We start from the raw sequence: 23,430 nt of genomic DNA, 5'->3' as shown, positions 1-23,430 counted from the left end.
CGCCCGCGCGTCGTCAGGCGGCGGCCGCGGCCCGCGGGGTCCCGCCGGCGCGGTCGGCCGGGGGCACGGCCGGCTCCTTGCCGCGGCGCCCGCCCGCGGTGCCCCCGCTCCTCCCAGGATGCTGGCGGCGTGCGGCATGCAGCGGTGCCACCAGGAAGCGCTCAAGAAGAACCGGGTGATGCTGGCCAAGCAGCTGGTGTTGAATGTGCTGGTGGAGCACATGGTAGAGAAAGATATCATCACCACGGAGATGGTGGAAATGATACAGGTACGCGGGTTGCCGCCTGCGCCGTGAGCTTGGTTTCTGGCTGAGCTCGGTGTCGTTCCTTGCGGTGGCGGCATGGAAAAAACTCACTTGTTACCTGCACGTTTCGGTGTGATCGCACTCAGAGGAGCTGCAGGGGTTTGGTTGCAGAGTGCAGAACTGTCAGGTGCTTTTGTAGGAAGGAAAAGTGCGTTTTTTCTAAGATTCCCTGTGTTCTCTTGTGCAGTTGCAGCAGGCTGCACTTAGTGGATCGGGTGGTAGCTTCCAGTCCTTTATTGCAGTTGCATGCTTATCTTATTTCTTCCACGTGTAGAAGCAGGAATAATATGTATTTCCAAAATAATACTCTGAAAATAAGTAAATGTATATGTTACGTGCCGGTTTGTTGTGGCACCTTCCACATAAAGAACAGGTGTTTCCTATATGTTTTTGTAAATTGCGTGAAGTGCATTTCAAGGCTCACTGTCAAATAACAAATGCTGTTTGTTTGTAGGGTTGTTAGTTTCCCTGTGCAGTGGGTACTGTGGAGAGAAGTCATTGGAAATAGCTTGGGATTTCTCCCAGAGGGATGCTAATGCATAGAACACTGTGCAGGATGAACATAAAGGTCTTCAGAGAAAGCAGGCTGGAAAGAAAGTGGTTGAAAGTGCACAAGTGCATGCCAGGGCTCAAGTAAGGAACTGAAGGAGTTTTTAGTCCCCTAGCAAAGTTCATGGTCCCATAATAAAGAACGTAGGCTGAAAAATAGGATTATGAACTGGTTTTTTGGGCATGAGTGTAGAAAATGCAAACCTGAGACTGATAAGGTTTTGATAGCAGTGAAAAGATAACTTCCTGATTAATTTTTGAGTCATGGTCAAAGATGATGTGAATCACTTTGCATACTTTGACGCAATGTCAAAGATAATGTTAGATGCCTCATAGGGCCTGTTAAGGATATCAGTGCTGGATTGTGGGAGCTCCAGGCAATCTCACCTGAAATAGCTCCCATCCCTAGTGGAAGAGAACAAAGATACCATGAAACACTGCAAGCCAGAGAATGAATCAAGGATTTTTCTGGGTTCGGGCTGGAGCAGTTAATTTCTTCATAGTAGGGGTATGGGGGTGTGTTTTGGATTTGTGCTGGAAACAGTGTTGTTAATGTTTTAGTTATTGTTGAGCAGTGCTGATCCAGAGCCAAGGCTTTTTCTTCTCACCCCACCAGCAATGCTGGAGGTGCACAAGAAATTGGGAGGGGCCACATCCGAGACAGCTGACCCCAACTGACCCAAGGGATATCCCACTCCATTTGGTGTCATGGTCAGCATGTAAAGGTAGGGGAAACTGAGTGACAGAGCATGGTACTAATCATGCCAGGGTCTTGGGTTTAATCTGTGTAGGGGCCATTCACTTAAGAGCTGGACTCAGTAGTCCTTGTGGGTCCCTTCCCACTCAGAATATTCTGTGAGTCTGAGTCACCACTGTGAGTGCTGGAGCCCTGCTGTCCTTGGAATGGCTGTACTCCTGGCCGCCAACAGGAAGTAGTGGATTAATTATTTGTTTTTCTTTGTTCTGTGGCTTTTGCTTTGCCTATTAAGCCATCTTTATCTCAGCTTTTCTCACTTTTATTCTTTGGATGCTCCCCACCATTCCACTGGGGAGGAGGTAATTGAGTGTCTGGTGCTTAGCAGCCCACAGGGGTTAAGCAGCAGCATTGCTGAAGTGTGAATGGTGAGTAGGGGTGGGCTTTTGATGGCCTGCACTTTGTCACCTAATAGGAAGCCGGGAGAAGGGAAGAAAAGGCAAAAAAAAGATCCTCTCAAACTTATGGTAGTGATAGAGAAAGTACTCTTTTTGGCAAGGTGCTGTTGTAGGGGAAAATTATTAAACTGAGACAGAAGGGAAGAAGTCTAAAGGAATCTTCCCCTCTAGATGTAATTGAGTAAAAGGGAATGCAACAATACTTAGTAGTGGGTTATCAGTAAGGAGAGAGGTGTTATGATGGATATGTCAGGTAAAGAGTAATAGCTCAGTGGAAAAATTATGCCTAATACAATAAACACACCTAATAAGTGCTTAAATGTGTATAAATAGCAGTAGCAGGCTGAGCAAGAGAACAGAATGACTTGAACTACTGTTTCAGGGCATTGATCTGGAAATTGCAACAAAAATAGAAATATGGCAGAGTTGGAAGGAAAGCTGGATCTGCAGATTATGCATTGTACTGGAAGGATAAAAATGAAGGGACTTTTTACTGAATAGTCCTAGACAGTGGTATGGAGAAAAAGTAAAATGTGTTTTAAAAAAAAATCACTTGAATGGAAAACACTGTCTTACCTTTTGATCTTCCTGTGGTAGGTCTGTAAATTTTTAATATTCTTCCTGTCTCTGGCTAATGTGAGGACAGGTCTTAGGAGTGCTGTTAAGTAGCCTGTTATTGAAAATGTATTGTGATGATGATTGCCAGGTACTTTAATGGAAACAGGAGGAGCCAAATGCCATTGTCTGATGAAAGAGAATATATTCTCCTGTATATATATGGATATTATAACTGACTGGTTCTATATATATCCTCCTGCACCCCCAATAAGTCAGAAAATAAAGATCTGGATACATAGTTATGTTTTAATCATCTTTTCTTAAAAACACAACGGTTACACTGGTCCTGTTGGCTTAATTTAAGGTAAACAAAAGAAGAAAATGGAAAATTTTCTGGAAATAGAAAATTCTGGAAATAGAGTGTTTAAGTAAATTTCTGTAATCTAAGGAAAGTGAAATAAGTCAAGGAGCTCAGGGAGATGAGCCATGACATTTTTTCCAAGTATGAGTTGTCAAACCAGTACTGAAACTTTACCCCAAGTAAGAAAAAGATGGGAGGGGGAGTGTGTTCCAGGAAGAGCCACTGAAGGCAAAGGTGGTTGAACTGGATGAGGAGCTCATAAGGAATATGAAGAGTAAGTAGAGAGTTTATAGGTGTACAACATTGGAGAAGAATCAGTAAGTAGAAGCTGCTTCCTTTGATGTCTGAAATGTGGGGAGATAGTAGGATCTGACAGCATTGAATTTAAATTAGGTCATTCAGAAAGATATTAAATCATGGGAGTTTTTTTCCACAATATATACTTTCAATAAAGTGTAAAGAAAAAAAGTGTGTTTACTTTGTAGTGAAAATGATGTTATAATTATCTAGGTGAAAACAAGAAGAGGGGGGTTTCAAACACGGGGGCAATTATTTTGGAAATAAAATGGGACAGTGGAAACAGCTGTTCTTAAGGCAAGCTCCAACATCTATTTGCATAAATGCCTTCTTGTCAGAGCATCAGATATTCTTCCAGAGCTCTGGGCTGCACTTTTAAAATTGCACATATGGTAGCAAGAGCTTTCTTGCTTTTTAAACAAATTGAGTACTCTGTACTGTAATCAAAGACTGAGATTATATATATACAGAAATTTAAATACTCTCTTGATACTAGATAGTAATGAAAGGATCACTGTTTTTGACAAGTGAGAAAAATTTGATTAGAATGTTTGTCAATTTTATATGCTTTTTCTATGGATTCTGCAGGTGTATAATAAGACTAATATGGAATTTTGACAGGACTTCAGAATTAATTTACAATTAGTTTCTGTTATGCCAATTATCAAACCCATCTAGAGGGGAAAGAAATAAATTAGGGATGTACTGGGAAATGAAATGAAAGAAGTTATCTTACTAATTTCTGAATGTTTGCTGAACATTATTTAGCATAACCAAAATGTGATGTTGAAGATGAAGTCATATCATGAAGCACAGCCCTTTGAGTGTTTAAGGAAGCATTAAGGAAGAAGTCTGCCAAAAGCTGACTGCTGTGCATACAAAGTGCAGAATATGAACATTCTGGAAATTTAACTTTTCAATAAAACTAACAATCTGGTTCTTGAAGTCAGTTTCTATTTTTAACTATCATTTATAGCTTAGTCACAGACTGTGAAAAAGATGAATGACTTTAGCTTGTCTCAAAACAGCTGCAAGAAGGAAGAAAAATTCATTAGCTACTTAAGAAATTAAGTCTCAATTTAATTTGTTAGTTACAATAAAACTCAGTGAGCTTACAGCAAGATACATATATATGGAGGTGGTTATTTTTGGCAACTAATGGAGCAGTGTTGCCAGGAGAAAGGTGCCTTCATACTTCTGGGAAGACACAAGTAAGACATCGTTATCAGCAATTCTAGTCAATAGTACTCTGAAAAGGTATATACACTGTAAAGGGAAAGAGGCCATTTATGGAAGAAAGTGACTTGTTTCCTGTAGCAAATCAAGACCAATTTATAGAAAGAAGTTTAATATATAAGGGAAAGGACAGAACACTGAAGCCAAGGAACACTGTTGATAAAAATAAATGCTCTTATTCAGTCATGAATGAATATTGGTCTGAAGTTCTAAATAGGTTTATAAACATTGATCAACAAGATTTTGCAATATCCTCCCAGACAATGTGTTGGGGCAAAACCAAACTATTTTTGACACTGAGCTTGATAATTATGAATTATACTAGATGATGTGATATCTTCTGTAGCAGAAGATTTACACATTTACCTCAAGGCTTCTTTTTTTTTCTGATTTTTCTGTGACTGTTGTATTGTTAAGCCTTAATTATATGTAACTCATCAGCTATTCCCAATTGTCCACTAAAAGGAGAGATCTCTGATCTAAGTGATAATTTAAAAAATACAGGATTAATTCAAGATAAATAGAATTAATTTCTGATACCCAGTGTTTTGGTACATGATTTTTGGTACGTGGTTTAGATTTCACAGGGAAGGGTATTATTGTATAAATTTTAAATTTTGTTGGCAGTTACTTGTTAATGTTCTAACAATTAGAACTTCTTGGCACTGTTCCATTTTTTGATGGTTACTTTTCCACATATACTAGTACATATTGCTTCGTTGGTCTAAGTATTTGTCTGTACATAGGAAATGCCATTCTGGAATTGACTGCATATAGTAAGTATTTTATTTAATGTTGGCTGGAGGATTTGACTCTCTGTTTGAGACCATAAACTATTGGATAATAGTGGAAGCATGTCTTTGAATTTGTGTATTCAGTGAGGAGAAGTAGATACTATTCCAGCAGTAACTGGAAGTAAAATTTGAGAGAAAATATGGTGCATTCAGGAACAACTGAGGGAGCTGGGACTGTTTAGCCTGAAGAAAAGGAGACTCACGTGTGATCTTCTCACTCTACAACTGCTTGAAAGGTGGTTGTATTCAGGTAGAGGTTGGTCTCTTTCTCCAGGCAGCAACTGACAGAACAAGAGGACAAAGTCTCAAGCTGTCTCAAGGGAAATATAGGTTGGTTATTAGGAAGAGGTTTTTTACAGAAAGAGTGCTAAAAATTCTGGAATGGTGTGCCCAGGGAGGTGATGGAGTCACCATCCCTGGATGTATTTAAAAACAGATTGGATGTAACACCCAGTGTTATGGTTTAATTGAGGTGTTAGGGCATGAGTTGGACTTGATGTTCTCTTCCAACCTAGTGATTCTGTAAATTCTGTATTACTGTGTATGGTCATGTATGAATTGTTGGCTTGTATTGTTGTCATATACTCTTGAGCAAATAGGAACAGAGGAGTGTGAATGAAATCAACTAGGAAGAGTATAAGAGTGATTCTAGCACAACTAAGCATAGCGGTGAAATGTTTTTCTGAAAAAAAAAAAAAAAACAACAGCAAAAAAAAAATACCAACCAAAATTGTTCTGATTCATTGAAAGTTACTTATGTCAGGTGTTACTTGAGTATGGATTTTGGTTTTTTTTCCTCTGGGTTCAGGCCAAGTCTGGGAGCTTCGACCGAAATGTGGAATTCCTCAATTTGCTGCCCAAGAGAGGCCCCAATGCCTTCTCAGCCTTCTGCGAAGCTCTGCGAGAAACCCAACAGCAGCATCTGGAGGCACTGATCCTAAAGACAATGTCCAGCCTGAGCCATGGGATTGCAAGGGTACAGCAGTTTTAAAAAAATAGGATGGATGGCTTGCATTTCAGCTTGGGTTTGGTCACAAACGGAACTTATAAAATAGGGAAAACTCAATGGTTTACAAAGGATAGGATGGTTTTGTTGCAAGTTGAAACTTGTAGTAGCCTTAGCACAAGCAGAGAGGAAGAAATTTGGGAAGAAGAGAATTTTCATAAAGAATCACAAGGTAGAGGTTGGAAAGGGCCTCTGGAAGTCAACTCTTCCAACTTCCCTGCTCAAGTGTTACCTTTAGTAGGCTTCCAGGGTCACATCCAGGCAGTTTCTGAGTATCAGCAAGGATGGAGACTGCAGCCTCTCGGGGCGACCTACTCCAGTGCTCAGGCACTTCACAATAAAAAAGTGTTTCCTGATATTTCAGAGGGAGGCTCCTGTGTTTCAGTTTGTGCCCATGGCCTCTAGGTCTGTCACTGGGCACCACTGGCTCTGTCCTCTTTGCACCCTCCTTTTGGGTATCCATTCACATTGATAAGTTCCCCTTGAGGGGGGTGGGGCATCGCCTCCTTTCATCTCTTCTGCTGGCATCACTCCTCCCAGTGCAGCCCAGGGTACCAGCTGCCTTTGTGCCAAGAGTACATTGTTGACTCCTCTTTGGCTTGGCAATACCCAAGTCCTTTTCTGCCAAGCTGATTCCCAGCTGGGCGGCCCCCAGGATATATTGGGGCCCCAGGCACAGGACTTTGCACTTCTTTTTGTTGAACTGTACGAGGTTCTTGCATCCAACAAGTTCTTAACGGATGTGTGATCAGTAATCCAAAAATTGAAGGGAAAGTATTTTTTTTCTCTGAACTTTCTTGGTTTAATTTTCAGTGATTGTCTGAGTAGACTCTTAAGGAAACAAATATTTCTTTATTTTGTTATTTTTTTCATCTTTTCACTATGTGTAGGTAGTGTTTTACAAAAGGAAGAGTTTTGGAAAGATTCCATATTCTTAGTGCATTGGCAAGGACAGAAACTCTTAGTAAATATACTTTATAAAGAGGAAGAGAGAGCAAATACTTTTGAACAATTGTTCCCTTATTAAAATGTAAAATTTATCAGACTAGCCTTTTAATTTTTTGTTTTCAATTTTGCTTTACTATACAAACAATGAAATCTTGACAGCAGACATAAATATAGGAATCACAAGACAAATCAGGTTTTTGTTAAAACTGAGAAAGCTAAGATGACCCCAGTGTAAAGATTCTAAACTGAGGATTTGGGTAGAAGTGCAGATGATTAAAGAAGGGGAGGAGTCTTGCACTGAAAGTACTGCTGCTGTCTTGTTACAATGTTTCTTTTGGGAGGGACCATAATATTATATTTCAGTAATTTTAAGGTGTGTATATAAATGCATGTATCTTTTCTTCCATGATAGCTTTAGCTTTGTACTATAGAGAAAAAAAAAAAAAACCAGCTATTTTGTGCTACTCTTTTTCACGAATTTATTGATGTCTTGTAGCTTGAACACTGTCATGAGTCAGATCTTCCATACCCTGCCAGTGAGTCCTGTAATTCAAAGAGACCCCGTTGGCTTGGTGAGTTGCACATGATTTGCTACCTGGTTGGCTCCTGCTGCTAATTTCTTAGTACTGTCTTAATGTGATTGTAGAAATAAGCTTGCCACCACTTTGCTTATCCAGGAATGCAAACTTGACAGTAAACTGACTATTATGATCAGAGAGGGTGCTTTGTACCACATGGGAAGAGATAACCAATACATTTTTCTTGTTAGTTTCATTTATTCTTATGGGACACTTTGTTGCTTAAAACAGTATATGTCAGTAGAATTCTAGACTTTGCAAAGATTTTCTTTAAGATCTGTAATAGAATTTCATTGAGCTAGTGTTCTTATAAGATACTGACTTCAGGCAGTATCCCTTAATCAAGATTTCCTTCTTAAAAGATTAAGGCTTTATATGTGTTACCTGTGTCCAGCATGGTTTTCTGTAGCTTCTGTCAAGTGCAGCAAATCAGCTTTTCATTAATATGCATTTGCAACTTAGACCAGAGGACTGGTCTAATAAACATTGGTTGGAATGAATCTCCTTGTTGGTTTTTATGTTGTTTCTTGTAACGCCTGGAGTACTTTTTCCCTAACCACAGGTTTACCTTTATGCTGGTTACTAGGAGCTCTCTCTGGTATTAAAGAACAAGTGTCTAATTTTTGGAAACTTTTTATTTATGTGCAAGGGTTTTAGGTTGGGTTGTTTTGATTTTTTTAGAGCATATGTTCCTCCAACCAGGAGAGCCATGCCTCAAAAGGCTGAAAGAGGATTTCAGAAGAGATCGTGAATGTCATTAGCTCAGTTTCTTCGGTACAGAGGAGTGAGTGTGTCTGCAAATGGCAAATAGTTGATTATCATTCCCCTCATCTGCTGTTATCCAGAGGAAAGTGTTCAAAGGCAGATGAAAAAAGAAAAGGTCTTTGCACTTTATGAAAGTTAAAATTGTCTTGTTTGATCACTTATGCATGTGTTCAGCATGGGAGGCCTTTTATGAAAGGAAAGAACTATTCTGTTTGAAATTTTCTAGCAACATTTTGTCAGCCAAAGTCTAAAAGTAAGAACATACTGTGCAAAATAGCAGAAAGCACAACAAGGATCTTAAATTAGATGAGAATTCTGTTTTCATACTCTGTAGACTAGGCCTTAGATAAGTCTAACCCACATACAAGCAAAAATAAAAGCTGTCAGTTAAAATAAATAAAACAAGTATATCATTACAGTACTTTTTTTTTCTTCTGTGTTTCATTTTGTGTCAGTAGCCCTGATCAAACAAAATTTTTGGAGGTATGAAATATGCATAAATGAATGTAGTTCAGAATTGGCAAGTTACTACTTTAATGCAGAGGCTTTGTTTCTGAAATTTTTTATTTTTATTGATATATTTATTTTTGCACAGAACCAATAGAACATTCCTTGGATAACAGAGATGGTCCCTCAATTCCTCCAGTGAAGTATTGCACTCCTGAATTTTATCACAATCATCAGCACTTGGTAAGTTGGCAGAGAAAGTCTGAAGATGTGAGATGTTTGGATCTATCAGCTGAATATATGCCACTTAGGATTGAGTTGAAGTGTTTCACTGGGATGCAGATCAAGGTTGTGCTCTTGGTGTAACTGAAAGGTGTTACCAGTCGTGCTCCATTTGATGTGGTTCTCATTTACAAGTGTCAAGAAATCCCGAGAAGTTCTGTAACTCTAAACAAATCTGCCTCTGTTTTTTGATCATGAAGAGCATGGTGGAATGACTTCTGTACTATTGCTCTCTGTGAGCTGTCATGTGTTATTGCCTCAAGTTTATTTTTCTGTGTCCTCATTTTCTTTAAGATGACAAACCCTGTAAATTACTTTAAGATAGTAGAACAGTGTTTTCAACTAGTAAATTGCCTGTTTTAATTGTCAGCTGTACCCAGTAGAATCCTGAGGCTTAAGAACCAGATCAGGATTATGTGTTAGAATTCTACCTGTGGGTAGAACAATTTGAATTTCTAATCTTCTGCTGCAGTGTTTGGAGTTATATATGAAGACTAATTACTTTTTGTTGATTCTGTCTGTAAACAGATTGTGGTGGAGTGGGCTTAAGTAAAAATTACTTTGTGTTGTGAGATAAACACTTCATTAGGGTTATACAATGTCAGAAGCTCTATAATATAATGAAACGGAGGTTTTGTTTGTGTGTTGGTTTTGAGGGGTTATTGTTTTGGGGGTTTTTGGAACTGTCTGTGGGGGTGACTTGATTAATAAGCAGTGCCAGTGTGAGCTTGACTAAGCTCCTTTTACATCTGTGCCTGGATACTCCTTATTTGATATTCTCCTTTAGTATTAAATTTTACTTCTAATTTACAGGAGTAATAGTAAGTGAATTACTATTGATTTGTTGTTGTTAAAGTGGCAAAGACAGAGAGGGAACTTAATCTGAAGGCACCCCTCTTAAATTAGATCTTTTGCCAGTTGCATAATTTTGAAGATCAATGGCTGACAGTCCCTTGCTGTTACAATGACACTCATTGCTATTTTACATCTTCGCTCCCAACAGCAATTAAGAAACGTTAGCTAAATTTTGCGTGGTGTTGTCCTTTGATGGGAGTGACACAAATATATGGGGCCCTGCTGGGGTAAGGAAAGGGGAAAAAGTTAACAATATCTAATTCACAGTTTGAAATGGATAAGTTGTGTTTCTTTTAAAATTAGGAATAAGGCAAGGCAGTCTAACTTATTAATAATAGTAATGTAGCATTGTCAGTTGTGGAGGCTGGCAAGCACAGGCGTATCAAGTTGGTGTGGAATGATGGCTGTTCTATTCTAACACATCATTATTTCCTTGTGTAGTCTAAATTTACCCATTTTTAATCTTCCTTTCAGGCATACAAGCTGACATCAGAGCCCCGAGGCTTAGCACTGATCCTCAGCAACGTCCGTTTCAGCAGCGAGAAGGACCTGGAATATCGCGCAGGGGGAGACGTGGACTGTGCTTCCCTGGAGATGCTTTTCAGGCATCTTGGGTATCAAGTCACTGTTTTTTGTGATCAAACTGCACAGGTAAGGGGGTGATCCCAGTCCTTCACAGCTGGTGTGGATGAGTTTGTTTCTTAATTGTCTCAAGAGGTTCCCTTTGGTACGTAGCTGAGCTTTGAAGATACAAATTATCACTTAAGAATAGAAAATGAGGCTAAACACAATGATGTCTGTTCTCATAGTGATCAACATGAGAAAGCTTGGAAGGCTGAGCTCTTCTAGTGAATAGTAGTATGGCAAAGGACTACAAGAAGACTACTACTCTGGTCTGACCATAGTGCAAGGGGGAAGACTTTTGAGACCACACCTGGCATGTGTGTTAAAAGCACAAATGAATGAAGTCTGCTGTTTACTCTAGATAGACTTTCCAAGTGTTCTACTCTCCTAAAAGTTAAACTTTGCAAATATTTGATGTAGTCTTTCATGGTATGATGTTTTCATGTCCTTTCACTGATGAAGTCAGTTTGCATCCCATTTATCAGTCTATCCGTGCAGTTCAGTTCCACTCTTTCAGTCTTCACTAAAAATGTGTATGTGCTTCACTTAGGAAAATTGGTTGTATTCCATGACTATCTTAAGGCATTCTCCTTAGTCTCCAGCATAATTTGATCTTAGTCCTTTTAAATCCCTATGAATTCTAGTGATACAGGACCTGTTAAAGAGTGTTTTTTTATTCAAGAACAGCTTTTGCAACATTGATGGAAGGTATTTGCATCTGCCTTGTTGTCAGAGTTCCTGAAGTTTTCCAGTTTAAATTTTGACTTGAACACTAGTGTCTGAATCCCTGAAGTCCCAGAGTATGTGTCTGTTAAGTTGCTCCAACATCCCAGCCAGATTCCAGTGTCAGTGTAAAATATCACTTGTAAAATATCACTCTGCAAAATATCACTTGGTTTCCTCTGTTGGCCCAAGTGATTCCTGCTTCACAGTGTTATATTTAGGACTGAACATTGCATAAAAGATCAATAATATTTTGCCTTTTTTTTTTTAATAGAACACATCTTCTTCATGTAAATTTGATGTGTGTGGGGGTTTGCTTTGTAACCAGAGGGCCATTTGTGTTCTTCCCAGAAAATTGATTCACTTTCCCTATGAAAGTCTGGAAAGCTTTGAACTTTTTTTTTTCCCCCTATTCTAGGAGATGCAGAATGCATTGGAGAGATTCTCCAAGCTGCAAGATCATCGAGATGTGGATTCCTGCATTATAGCTCTGCTTTCCCATGGTGTGGAGGGTGGGGTTTATGGCAGTGATGGCAAACTACTAGAGGTATGTCCCTGAGTCCTAGTCTCTTGTTGTAGGTTATCTCTAGGAAAGTAACCATGTTCAAAAAGGGGAAAAAAAAAAAAAAGACTGAGGATTCACATATTTTAAAATAGAAGAAAAGTAAGGGCTGGAGGGAAGAAAAGGGCAGGGGGCTGTCTGTGAGAGGTCTGGAAAATGAAAAATGGCAAGTAGGAGAAATTATCTCTCTGTATAAATACCAGGTAGAGTTCATGAACTCAAGCAAGTATGAACCTGGGGAGAGGGTGGAGAAGGGATGTGTTTGTCACACACTGAGTCTGCAGATAAAGGAGAGGATTACCAAGACTGGTGAGGTCATAAGCAAAAGACAGGGAAACAAGGTGAGACTGGGTTTGGCTTACAGAAGACTACAGTGAAGAAATTTCCTCTCTTTCTTCTCTCAGTTGCAGGAGACTTTCCGGCTCTTTGATAATGCAAACTGCCCAAATCTCCAGAATAAGCCAAAAATGTTCTTTATTCAGGCCTGTCGGGGAGGTGAGTGCCCAAACACTGAAAGCCATGTACTTGGCATGCCATTAAGGCTCATTTTGCACACATGCACACCCTCACATTCAACTTGCTGTCAACTTTCCTCTTTGCTTCTCTCAGGTGTAAGTGGGACCCATATTCACCTCCCTCTGCCCTGCTGCTGCCACTGCATCTGTTGCTCTGTAAGTGTCTTTAGCTCTGCATGAGGTGTGTGCATTGACTTGCAGACCCCAGAGCACCTTAGTGACATAAAGCTCTGTCATGTCCCACTCATACCCCGAGGCTTCCTCGTGCTGTGCCTGCAGTAGGGGGAGTGGGGCACATGATGCACAAATAGCAGCACAGCATGGAGCAGTACACTAGCGCTGGAGTCTTGCTGAGGTCCTGTCTTTCTCTGGATCCTCAATGTGTTGTGTCTCTTGTGGTGGTTTCTTGAGCTGTCAGAGCTGCTTCCAATTATTTTTAGGGTTTTGTCTTCTTCCTTTAACTTAGCCTGCTTTCAGCCTCAAATGACCTTTCCTTGCATCCTTTTTGACATACTGCTGTTGAATTCTTTCATGCTGTTGTTCAGAACTCTTTTCATGATTCTTATAGGCTTGTTCTTCTTCTATGCTTTGTGTACCTTTTTTTAATGCTGCTATTCCTTTTCCTTCCTTTTTTAACTAAACAAACACATCTGTAACTACCTTTCAGATCTGCTAATGACCAAATTTTTCCCTCTAGTGTTTGGACTCTGTAAAATTGCAGATATTCCAAAGTGAAACTCTGTCTTACAGTTTCTTCTTTTCCATTGTGATAGAGAAGTTTTCCTAGTGTGTATGCTTTCCCCCCTGCTTTTCCCTTGTTCCTCACAGTTGTCTCCCTTCTTTCTCATTTTTAGCAAGCTTTAAATTTTGTCCTCTAGTCTCTACTCTTGTTTAATACCAATGGAGGGAAAAGCCAAAACTATTTCAGTGATCAGAAATACTTAATCCTTTTAAGCATTTGGGAGTATTTTAACATGCATGTTTACAATATTAATTGAATCTGATTATTTTCCTTATGTGAATGACCATTTAGATACTCTTGAACAAATGTGAATGTGCAGACTCAGAGTGGAAATAAGTGTAATAAGCCAGAATTTTCAGCTGATCTCATTAGGTAATTATGTTTATTTGGCTGTAATGTTACCATAAGGAGTCTGTTAAGACTAACAAATCAAGTTTGGCCTTTGTATTGCCAAAAAAGTTGCCATTAAGGAAGAGTGGTAAAGCTTGCTATGCACAATGCTTTAGATCTAGGATATTGTGATAGACAAAGGATTAAGATACCTAAAAAAATGGAAGGAAAAATTCAATTTAATAAAAAAACAGTAAAGAAGGCAAACCCCTGCTTTGTCTAACTTGTTTTAAACCTTGATTAATAGTTGGAGGGAAAAGCCAGTTACAGAGTAATTGGAACTGTCCACAGAAATGTGCATCCTTTAGACAGCATTAAAAGGACTGTATAAATAACATTGTCAACTTTGAAATAGTAGTCAATCTATGTGTGCCATGCAAGTTAGCTGGAACTAGTTGTAACAAGATGAGAAATACTAAGTTACTCTTCTTCTCTAACCTTACATTGTAGGCCTGCTCTATCTTCTATTAATGACACATTTTTTAAATTAGATAAGGAAATGTTGGTACAGTCCTAATTCCCAATGAGTTTTTGGCGGGAGTCCACTAAAGAAGTTAAAGTCCTCCACCTACAGTCATGGATCAAAAACCAGTGGCAACAGAAAACAATGGGAAGAGTTTAAGTGTGGCATAAAATGAAACTTTGAAGTTGCTTCGAATCTGTGTTTAATGTAGTCAATTCAAAAGAGTGAAAAATTATGCTAACAACTGGGTAGTTAGCAGTTATTTAAATTAATTGGCAGAACAGCTGTCTGGAAGCTTCAATACAATTTAAACAGACTAGATGAATCTCTGGCAGTGGTTCTATAAATTAGAGGCTAAGTATGCAAAGGGTTAGTGCTTTACACATTTTAGTTAAGTTGATTGGAGTGGTGTTTGAAGATATGCACAAGAAAGATTTGTAATTCTGAAGCTTTAATCAAAAAAATTTTGATTTTATACATAATGGGGTGATGACAGTGTGAATAATAGAGTTTGACAGTAAAATTACCTGAGTCTTCTGAAATAAAATGCACTGTGAACAGTACACTAAATTTTTAAAAAGACAGAGAACCGGAAGGATTTGGAGAAGTGTGATAAAACACATTTAAAAAGTGTGGTTAAAAATGAAAAAAAAAAAAAATTGCATTGCTACCCTAAAGAGATGAGAAAGGAACTTAATGGAAGCCATTATGAAATTCTGAGTTATGGAGACTTTCATTCTAGCTTGTTTCAGACAATCACACCCCTCCCACTACTGTTTTCTTTTTAGAGGAAAAGAACAATGTTTCTGACTTACGAGCTGACCACTTTCTGAGCATAATTATGAGATGCCACCTGTGCCACTGCCTGTTGAAGGGTTAGAAACCCAAATGTATTATTTAGGCATGAGCTATTCAATAAAAATTGAGAAACATTTTAGTAGGAAGGCCTCTGCAGTGGACACTTAGGCCTCGTAACTCTAGACTCTGATTCTGCTGTTAGGAAGAAAGAATAATAGATTCTCATCTTAGAACAAAAGAAAACAAAAAGGCAAAAATATATGGAAAAATCTTTCAAATGTTATTTTCATTTTCTTGCAACACAGCTGGACTATCAAAGTTACCACCACTAAGCCATTAGTTGAGATTATAATGGAAACTCTGCATCATGCAGAAAACCAATTGAGAATATCTACACTTGCATAATACATACTAATGAATCCTGGAAAGGGCATTCAATGCTCTCCAGGTTTTAAACTAATCTCCATGGACTGGAAGTCTCTCTCCTGTTCGGGTTCCAATTATTTTGTGTTTTTCTGCTGCACAATTTATGCTTTTAATTGAAAAAAGCAGTATTGTAATCAGGTTTTAGAACTAGGTGAGATACTTGGTCCAGGTTTTCTACCTGTCCTGAGTGTAGATCTTAGCAACCAAAATTACAGCTCTTGTTTGAGTTCTCCAGTAAATAGACAGTTAGCATTGTAAAGGGCACTAGACATTTTTGGATATTTTCAAGGTAGGTATGAGTGGAAAATAAAAATTTAATAGGTAGGCATCAAATACTTCCATGAATGGTGGAGAGCTAACAGAAACTTCCTGCTTTCATGGTTATCCCATGATCTGTGCAGGAAGTGGTGGGAGCAGAAATCAGCAGGCAGACCACATCAGGTTAGGTTAAGCAGGTGCAGCAGTTTGGTGCCTGCATTAGTTTGTGCAGAAGAACTTTCAGCTGAATTTAGAATAGCTGAGAAAGCCTAAAATTAATGCAAAAACTTTCTGCTTGACAGTAATTGTGGCACTACTGACCACAAAACTAAGTAAGTACAGGGAAGCTACATCCAGTAGTTCAGGATAATTTCTTCTCCCTTTCTCCCTCGTTTCTTGCCACCACAGATGAGTTGGACCGGGGAGTGGATCAAAGAGATGGCAAAGGACGGTCAGATTCTCCAGGCTGCGAGGAAAGTGATGCGAACAAGGAAGAAAGTCTGAAGCTGCGGCTGCCCACGTGCTCAGATATGATCTGTGGATACGCTTGTCTGAAAGGTACCAGCCCCTAATTGTTTGGGCATAAGGAAGTTTCATGTGTCTGTGTTCCCCAAAAGTCTTCATGGTGGACATTCTGTCGCCAGGCACTGCGGCCATGAGGAACACCAAGCGTGGATCCTGGTACGTCGAGGCTCTCACCTCGGTGTTTGCAGAGGACTCCCAACACACCCACGTGGCTGACATGCTGGTGAAGGTAAAGGGCATTTACTCTCCCACTCCTACCTGGTTTTTGAAGGGCCTTCCATTGCTTCAGAATGCTAGGACTCATCTAGTACTATTAAAGCACTTATTCTTACCTTGTTTGTAGCAAAATTATAATTCTGTTTTCGTTCTTACTTATTTATATACAGTTACACAGCAGTTTAGCCAAGTAAAGATGCTCTTTCTTTGACTCCTTCTGTTTCATTGGTGTGGTCGCATGGTGAACTTGCAAGTAGAGTTCATATTGCTTGCCAAGAATTACTTTTCTTCTATAGAAATAGCTTTTTCTCAGATGAATTCATTCCCTTAACATGCACACAACACAGCTGCAAAAGAAGGTAAAGTTTGAGAAAGTGGAGGAAGAGGTAGTGAAAAAAGAAGTGTAACCGCAGCAATTTGAGCTGCTGTGGAACTGTACCATAGTTCTTTATCCTTCTTATAATTAGGAGACTACTTAATGCATTAAACAGAAATATCTGCAAGTACAGAAAGAAATTACATTTTTCTTCCTTCTATCTTTTTAATCCTTCTAGTCACTTTAATTTTTTTACTCTCACATCTAGGTGAATAGGCAAATCAAGCAACGAGAAGGTTATGCCCCAGGCACCGAATATCACCGCTGCAAGGAAATGTCGGAATATTGTAGCACGCTCTGTCGGGATCTTTACCTGTTTCCTGGCTATCTACCAGGAAAATAACCTTGCCAGCTCTGTTTGAAGAGAGATACTGCCAAAGCTGAACTTTGACTGTGGATATCTGTTTTCACTCTTATGAGCTGTGCCATCAGATGTGCAAGCAAGGAGTGCCAGTCTAATTCTTTATGGGCTTTTCTAAAATAAACTGGCAACTCTCCTTGTAATTTGACTCAGTTCAGGGTTTAAAATTCTAATATCCCGATTGGCTCTGCATGTATAGAAAGTGATGGAAAGAGGATCAGCATTGGAACTGGAAAGAAGTGGGAACATCCATTGGAAGGAGACGTAAGGACATTTGTGAACAAAGTGAATGTGAAAATGGAAATGGACTACTAAGCCTTTCTGAAATGAAAATCAGTCAAAAGATGCTACTTATGCTTGTACTTCAACAATTTTAAGTACTTTCTGCATGGTTATTCTTACAGGACAGTTGATTCCTGTGCACATTAGAAAAGGGCTCCTTATGAAGGAGAATCTTTTCCCCTCTCTAAAATGGAAGGTTATTGTTCTCAGTACTCAACACTTTCCATTTTGATCACGTAAAAGTCTATTTTTCTACATTCCTTCTATAGCCAAGTTATCAAGAGAAATACAAGGTATCCCTATCAGCAAAACATGTAGAGACTTGGACAAATATGCCTGCATAAAATGTCCCAGAAATAGTTTTGAATCTAGAAATTCTAGATTAACTCCCCTTAGTCCCAAGAGTGAGCAACTGCATGAAGTATTCCTTTTGAGGAATTTGTTTGCCATAGTACTTAGTTGTCACATTCGACATTCAGTCCACCAACTTCTCAGGAGTCTATAAATTGCACTGTACAACTGAAGCCCTGAAACTCCACAGCCTTGTACAAGAGGTTCTTTTGTCTTTTTAATTAACGAAAATATTCAAGGCAGCTTTTTACAGTCTAAGCATGTTGCTTGGATTATTTATCACTGCATTATTTTTCCCTTTTAAATGAGAGGGAAGAATTTTACATTATTATCCTGTTCTGTGATTTTTCTTTCTTAATCCATGATCATTTAAAAGTATAATCTATCACTTGTTTTATAAATTTCTTCCATAGCCTCTTTATACTGTTATTTGTGTTTTGCTGTGTCCAACTGCAGTTACTCCCACTTGATGTGATGTGGGAGATGGGCATTGTTCTCTTTTTGTGGTAGAGCCTAAATCCTGAGATACTGGATTACGTATGGACTACAGGTGGCTCACTTCAGTCTCTCCATTTTGTAGCACTAAGTTGGCATAGTTCCTGGCTTTTTTTTTAATGTAAGTATGGCTTTTAAAATATATTTTTCAGGATAGGATTATGAATGGGAAGCACAAAGGTATATGGAGGGAGGCTAGAAAACTAGGCATGTGCTCTTTTTATTATTCTGCCTAGTAAATGAAAGCTGTGTTTCCTCCAGCTGACAAAGGTGCAGCATTAATGTGTATTTTGCATTTGTCCTACACGCAATGTGATGTACAGAACAAGAATCATAGTTGCCAATTGGTGCCTTACTCTGAGGTCTAATATACCAGTTTGGGGGCTCATGTACCTACTGGAGTATGAACACTGTCTTCCTGAGTGCTCCCTCTACAAAATGGTGCAATATTTTACAGATAGGTTTATTGATGAAGCAGTCCATTCTGATGGACTAAATTTCTGTAGGATTGCATCAAGTTGCATTATCACTGCCACTTTTATATATCTTTTTATACACTTGTATTTTACTGCCTTGAGGTGTCAAAATAAAGGATTTTTGTTTGATTAATCTGTGCAGTGTCTTCCATTTGGAGAATTAGACCTCTGCAGAAATTGAGGTTATACATTAAGAGAATTTTGTGTCATTTCTTGAGATACCACATCCCAGAGGGGGTTTTGAACTCTCAGGCAGAAGCCTGCTACTTACAGCTGCAACCACTATGAGCTGCTTGTAAATTTTGGTAGTGCTTGGGCCAAACAAAGATTGTTACATTAATAAAGAGAGATGAGGCTGAACCATCAAGTAGGAGGCTGATGCTGTGCTTCAGCAGATAAAATACTGATGTTGGGAAAAATTTTGGCTTGGTGTTTTTGAAGGAAAAGTTGGTGTCAGAATGAAAGGTTCCTGGAAAAAAGGAGTCCCAGAGGAAGAGACTGAAAAGAAAGTGAAGATACCATCAGTCAGAGAGATTCTGGAAGTGGAGGAAGGTCCAGGGGATCAGAGAGCTGCATGTGAAGGGATGCCAGGGAATGCTGAGAGGTTCGATGCATAAACTGCAAGACTTGTAACTGGGAGCAGCTGTCCAACACAGAACTTTCTGTTCTACCTTCACAGAAGAATCATGATCTTACTGCTGGGCAGAGAAGCTAAGGTCAAAGTAATGCACCTGGGAGAAAATCAAGTAGTGTGAAATAGGAAGGTAGAAACTCTGTTCTTGTAAGCTCTAAAAATAATCCCCAGCCTCCAGATTCACTATAGGTTCCTATTTACCCTGTTTTATCCATGACACCTTGAAGAGTTGTTTCCTGTCTTCGTGATCTCTATAGTGAAAGAGTACATTGGTTTATTAAAAATACGGGATTCTGTTACAGGACATCTAGTACTGACATTAGAGCTGGAATTGCCAACATCTACCTGTGCAGAAAGTGATTCTAGTAAGCCAGAAGATGAAGTAAACAAGATGTTTGCATTTTCATAGGTAAGTTTAGAGCTACTAGCATAGTTTAAAGAATTACTTTTTATAGCTGGGGTAGCAGGGCAATGTTAACAGGTTCACATTTTGTCTGGAAACCAGAAGAATAAGGTTGAGGGTTTTCTTTGAGATGGGGAATGAAAACAGTGAACCCAATGTAGACAATGTATCCTAAAAATCTTGATTTGCATGGGAATCACATTTATTAACAGAAAAATTCAGTTAATAAATACAATTTTAATTCTGAACTGGTTTTATTCCCCTATCTGTGATTAGTAATAGATAGTCAAATGATTTAATTTTGTACAAATAGTCATTGATCCCCTTAAAAATAAGAATGTACAGAATGGTATTGAAAGAAAGCATATGATTCCAAAACATCGAAAGGTTTGGCTAAGCAATCTATAATACATCTTACAAAATTTATGCCAGGCTGAGGCTCCTGACATGGACTGTACCTGTCTTGTATAATTTCTTCTCGCCCCTCAGGGTATGAGAATTCTTCACTATATCACAACAGTAAATTATTAAGTTAGGAGAAGGAAATGCAAGAAGATACTGTTATGTAATCGATTATGTCAGCAGCGTATGCATAGAGAGAACAGTTTCTTTAAAAGGAAGGGAATGAAATGGAAATCTCCAGAGAAGTTACAATCAACTGCTGTCACAGGATCAGCAGCTTTGGTGAGTCTGTTTCACTAGGAATGAGAGCTATGTCCTACTCAGTGCCATTTGGCCTGCTGTTGCTGATTTTGCTGCTTCTCATAGAATTCTTTTCTGTCGAAGTTTGATATTCTTTTGTTTCCATTCATCTGCATTTGTTATTTGTTTATGGGAACTGCTATGTATAACTTAGTCTTCAGACTGTATTTTTGCACAGACCGTTTTGCCTGCATGCACAAATTCTTAAGATGACATCTGTGTAATTTACTGCATATTTCAAAGAGCTCAGTGTTGCACTCAGATTTCTCTGACTTAGAAAAGTAGCTGGAACTGCTGTGGTTTAGGCAGGTTTTTTTTTTTTTAAATTTTAATTTTCCTTTGGCACTCCTAAAAATGTTTATTTGCAGCTGCAAAAAAAAAGGAGCAACAGCAACACCTGCCATAGAAACCATGTTCTGACAAAGGTAAAGTTCACACTGCATTGATAAAATACTTGGATTTGGATTTAGATTTGTTAGGTGCAGGTGGTAAAGAAAAACACAAACTTACTAGCTGTTGGTATTCGATCACTTGTAAAGGGATGAGAAAGAAAGGTTACATCACACTGAGCATAGGCTTAAGCTTTCTAAATGGATTTACACAGAAATAAACACTCAAGGAATTTTATAAACTGCCACTGCCTCTTGTAAGTCTGGCTTGGTTATTCGTCCTGCCCAGTCCAGCAACCCTGGGCTCCATGTGTTAACAGCTGACCCAGGACATTTGCTGGTCCCATCCTAGAGGCTGGAGTGGACACTGCTCCACTCCTGTTTTTAAGACCTGGATGCCAACACCCCTGGTGTGACCAGTTCTTAGCGCCAAGTCCCCTCACACAGGTCTGAACTGCAGCATGCCAGATGCTTATTTAGTTGGTCCAGAGAGCTGTGGCTGCTCCAGCTCCTGTTGCTGAGTCTACACTCGCTGCATCTCCTGTCCCCAGTCTGCATCCCAATCTGACTGCAGTTGCTGGGCCAGATTCACTCATGCCCGTCTCACCAGCTGTGGGCACCTCAAACTTGCAGCACTCATGTATGTGGGATAATGAGATTTCATGGACAGATACTTAAGAAAGCATTTAATATGAATATAGGACAGACACTGACCAGACTTGGTTTTCATTAAGGCTGTCCTTTTCCATCTATTCCCCTCATTATTCCTTCCCAGCCATCTTCCTTAACAAGTTTTGCATAGTTCCACAGACCTAGTTCAAATCCTTATGTGCCTTGTTTCCTCCTTTGCAACAGTTTCAAACTCCAAGCTAGCCCTCTCCAAAGGTGTGAATGTACCTTCTTAATGGCCTGTCAAATAGTGACTGTAGACATTTGGTCTTTTGCATGATCTCTGCTCCCCATTGTCCCTGAGTTCTGGGTGGTTTTATTTCTAGCTTCCCATCTTCTGCATTGAAAAGCTTCCTGGCTGGATAACCTTAATAAAGGCAACACTTTCACCTTTCACATGCTCTTACAGAACTCATTTTTATTTAGTGGGAAAACCAGCTTAGGAAGTGATGATGCTGCGCTAAGTAACTGCTTTCATAGATACAGAATTTTTTCCCTCAATGAAAAGCTTTACAGAGATCAGCTGATAGGGAAAAAAAAAAAACCCAGCAGTTTTCTGTGAGAAGAACTGTGGCCTATATTATCTGCTTCATTCCCCACAAACTTCTGTGCTTGCTGCTGCCTCAGGGTACAGCAGACAGTAGCTGTGACTCAGCTGAGGACATAGCTGTTGCCACAGCTGCTCAGTGCTCTGTTTCTCAAGGCAGTAACTCACAGCAGCACCCTGATTTTGTCTTTTCTGCACTATTAGTCCCTCCTTGCTTTTCTTGTGACAAAGGCCCAGGACGCACAGGAGGGCAGGGAGCAGGACCTCTCTACTTTGCACCCCTACAAGATGTTCCAGGTTCCTCAACAGCCCACAAACCCTTCCTGACTATGCTGTTGAGCAGCTTTAATTGGTTTTATGTGTAAGAAATTTGGTTAAGGCATAAACTGAAACCTATGAAGCTTCATCTGAACATCAGGAAACACTTTTTTGCCATGACGGTGCCTGAGAACTGGAGGAAGTTGCCCAGAGGCTGCAGAGTCCCCATGTTTGGAGATACTCAAAAGGCATCTGAATATTGTCCTGAGCAACTGGCTCTAGAAGGCCCTGATTGAGCAGGGAAATTGGGCCAGATGACTTCCAGAGCTCCCTTCCAACCTCTGCCATTCTGTGATTCTGGATATAAAAGATACTGAGTGTTAGCTATGCCAGTGGATGAAGGTTGATGAAGGTATGAAGACTGCAAGGAGGGCTGTTTATTTGTGGTGAGGTAACCAGCAGTAATGGCTATGCTTGAAGAAAATATGTTAAATGTGAGGACAGCATAGTGATAATTCATATGAGGAATCATCTTCCAAGGCCTGCTAGAGAATTTCTTCTCTCAGATGCTGACACTTCACAAAATTGTCCCTGAAACAGGTTGTGGAAATAATCCTCTTCAAAGTTGCAGGATGGTTCTCATGTCTCTAATTCTGGTAATTTTTCATTTCCATCCTTTTCTTCCTTACTCTCTCTCTGCCATGGGTACCTGTTCTTTCTGTGATTCCCCACCCTTTCCAAATGAAGTGAAGAATGACACTGCCTGAGAGAGGAGGAGGAAACGTTACCTCCTGTTAATTTACTGAGCTGTCCCATTGCCAGGACAGCAGAGAGAGATTAAAGCAGGGAAGCAGACAGAACAGGAGGGGGCAGGGAGTCTCTGGTTACACTCTCCCTCTGTGTCTTTCCCTCACCAGTAACCTTCTCTCTCAGGGTGCTCTGAGGGACTTCAGCTGAAGCCTTGTGCCTGTTTCACTCCATGATTTTGCTGGGGAGGGCAGAAGGGAAGACACTGCCCTGACCAAGCCCTGCTCCACAGGACGCTGTCTCTGGGGATATGACTGGGGATGCCTCTCCAACGAAAGCGTTCCGATACCAAGAGAGTCTGGTGAG

General features: G+C 39.7%; 2 protein-coding genes across 2 annotated transcripts in view; both read left to right on the top strand.

Annotated features, from left to right (window-relative positions):
• Positions 1-26: 26 nt before the first annotated feature.
• Positions 27-18,844, top strand: CASP2 (caspase 2). Its single transcript, XM_021549000.4, has 10 exons — positions 27-268; positions 6,060-6,227; positions 7,702-7,777; positions 9,144-9,238; positions 10,607-10,783; positions 11,898-12,026; positions 12,446-12,536; positions 16,042-16,191; positions 16,278-16,387; positions 16,959-18,844. The coding sequence occupies exons 1-10, from the start codon at positions 119-121 to the stop codon at positions 17,091-17,093; spliced, it is 1,281 nt and encodes a 426-aa protein (XP_021404675.2). The 5' UTR covers positions 27-118; the 3' UTR covers positions 17,094-18,844.
• Positions 18,845-18,987: 143 nt separating this feature from the next.
• The window catches only part of CLCN1 (chloride voltage-gated channel 1), a 60,857-nt gene continuing 56,414 nt past the window's right edge, over positions 18,988-23,430 (top strand). Inside the window, exon 1 of the mRNA XM_077781265.2 lies at positions 18,988-23,425. Within this exon, the coding sequence (XP_077637391.2) occupies positions 23,375-23,425 (51 nt within the window). The 5' untranslated portion in view covers positions 18,988-23,374. The remainder of the gene's footprint in view (positions 23,426-23,430) is intronic.

This window comes from Lonchura striata, chromosome 1, assembly GCF_050655825.1.
Source record: "Lonchura striata isolate lonStrDom1 chromosome 1, ASM5065582v1, whole genome shotgun sequence".
NCBI classification, from domain to species: domain Eukaryota; kingdom Metazoa; phylum Chordata; class Aves; order Passeriformes; family Estrildidae; genus Lonchura; species Lonchura striata.
The sequence above is the reverse complement of the archived record's forward strand: the minus strand, read 5'-3'. Positions and strand labels throughout refer to the sequence as shown.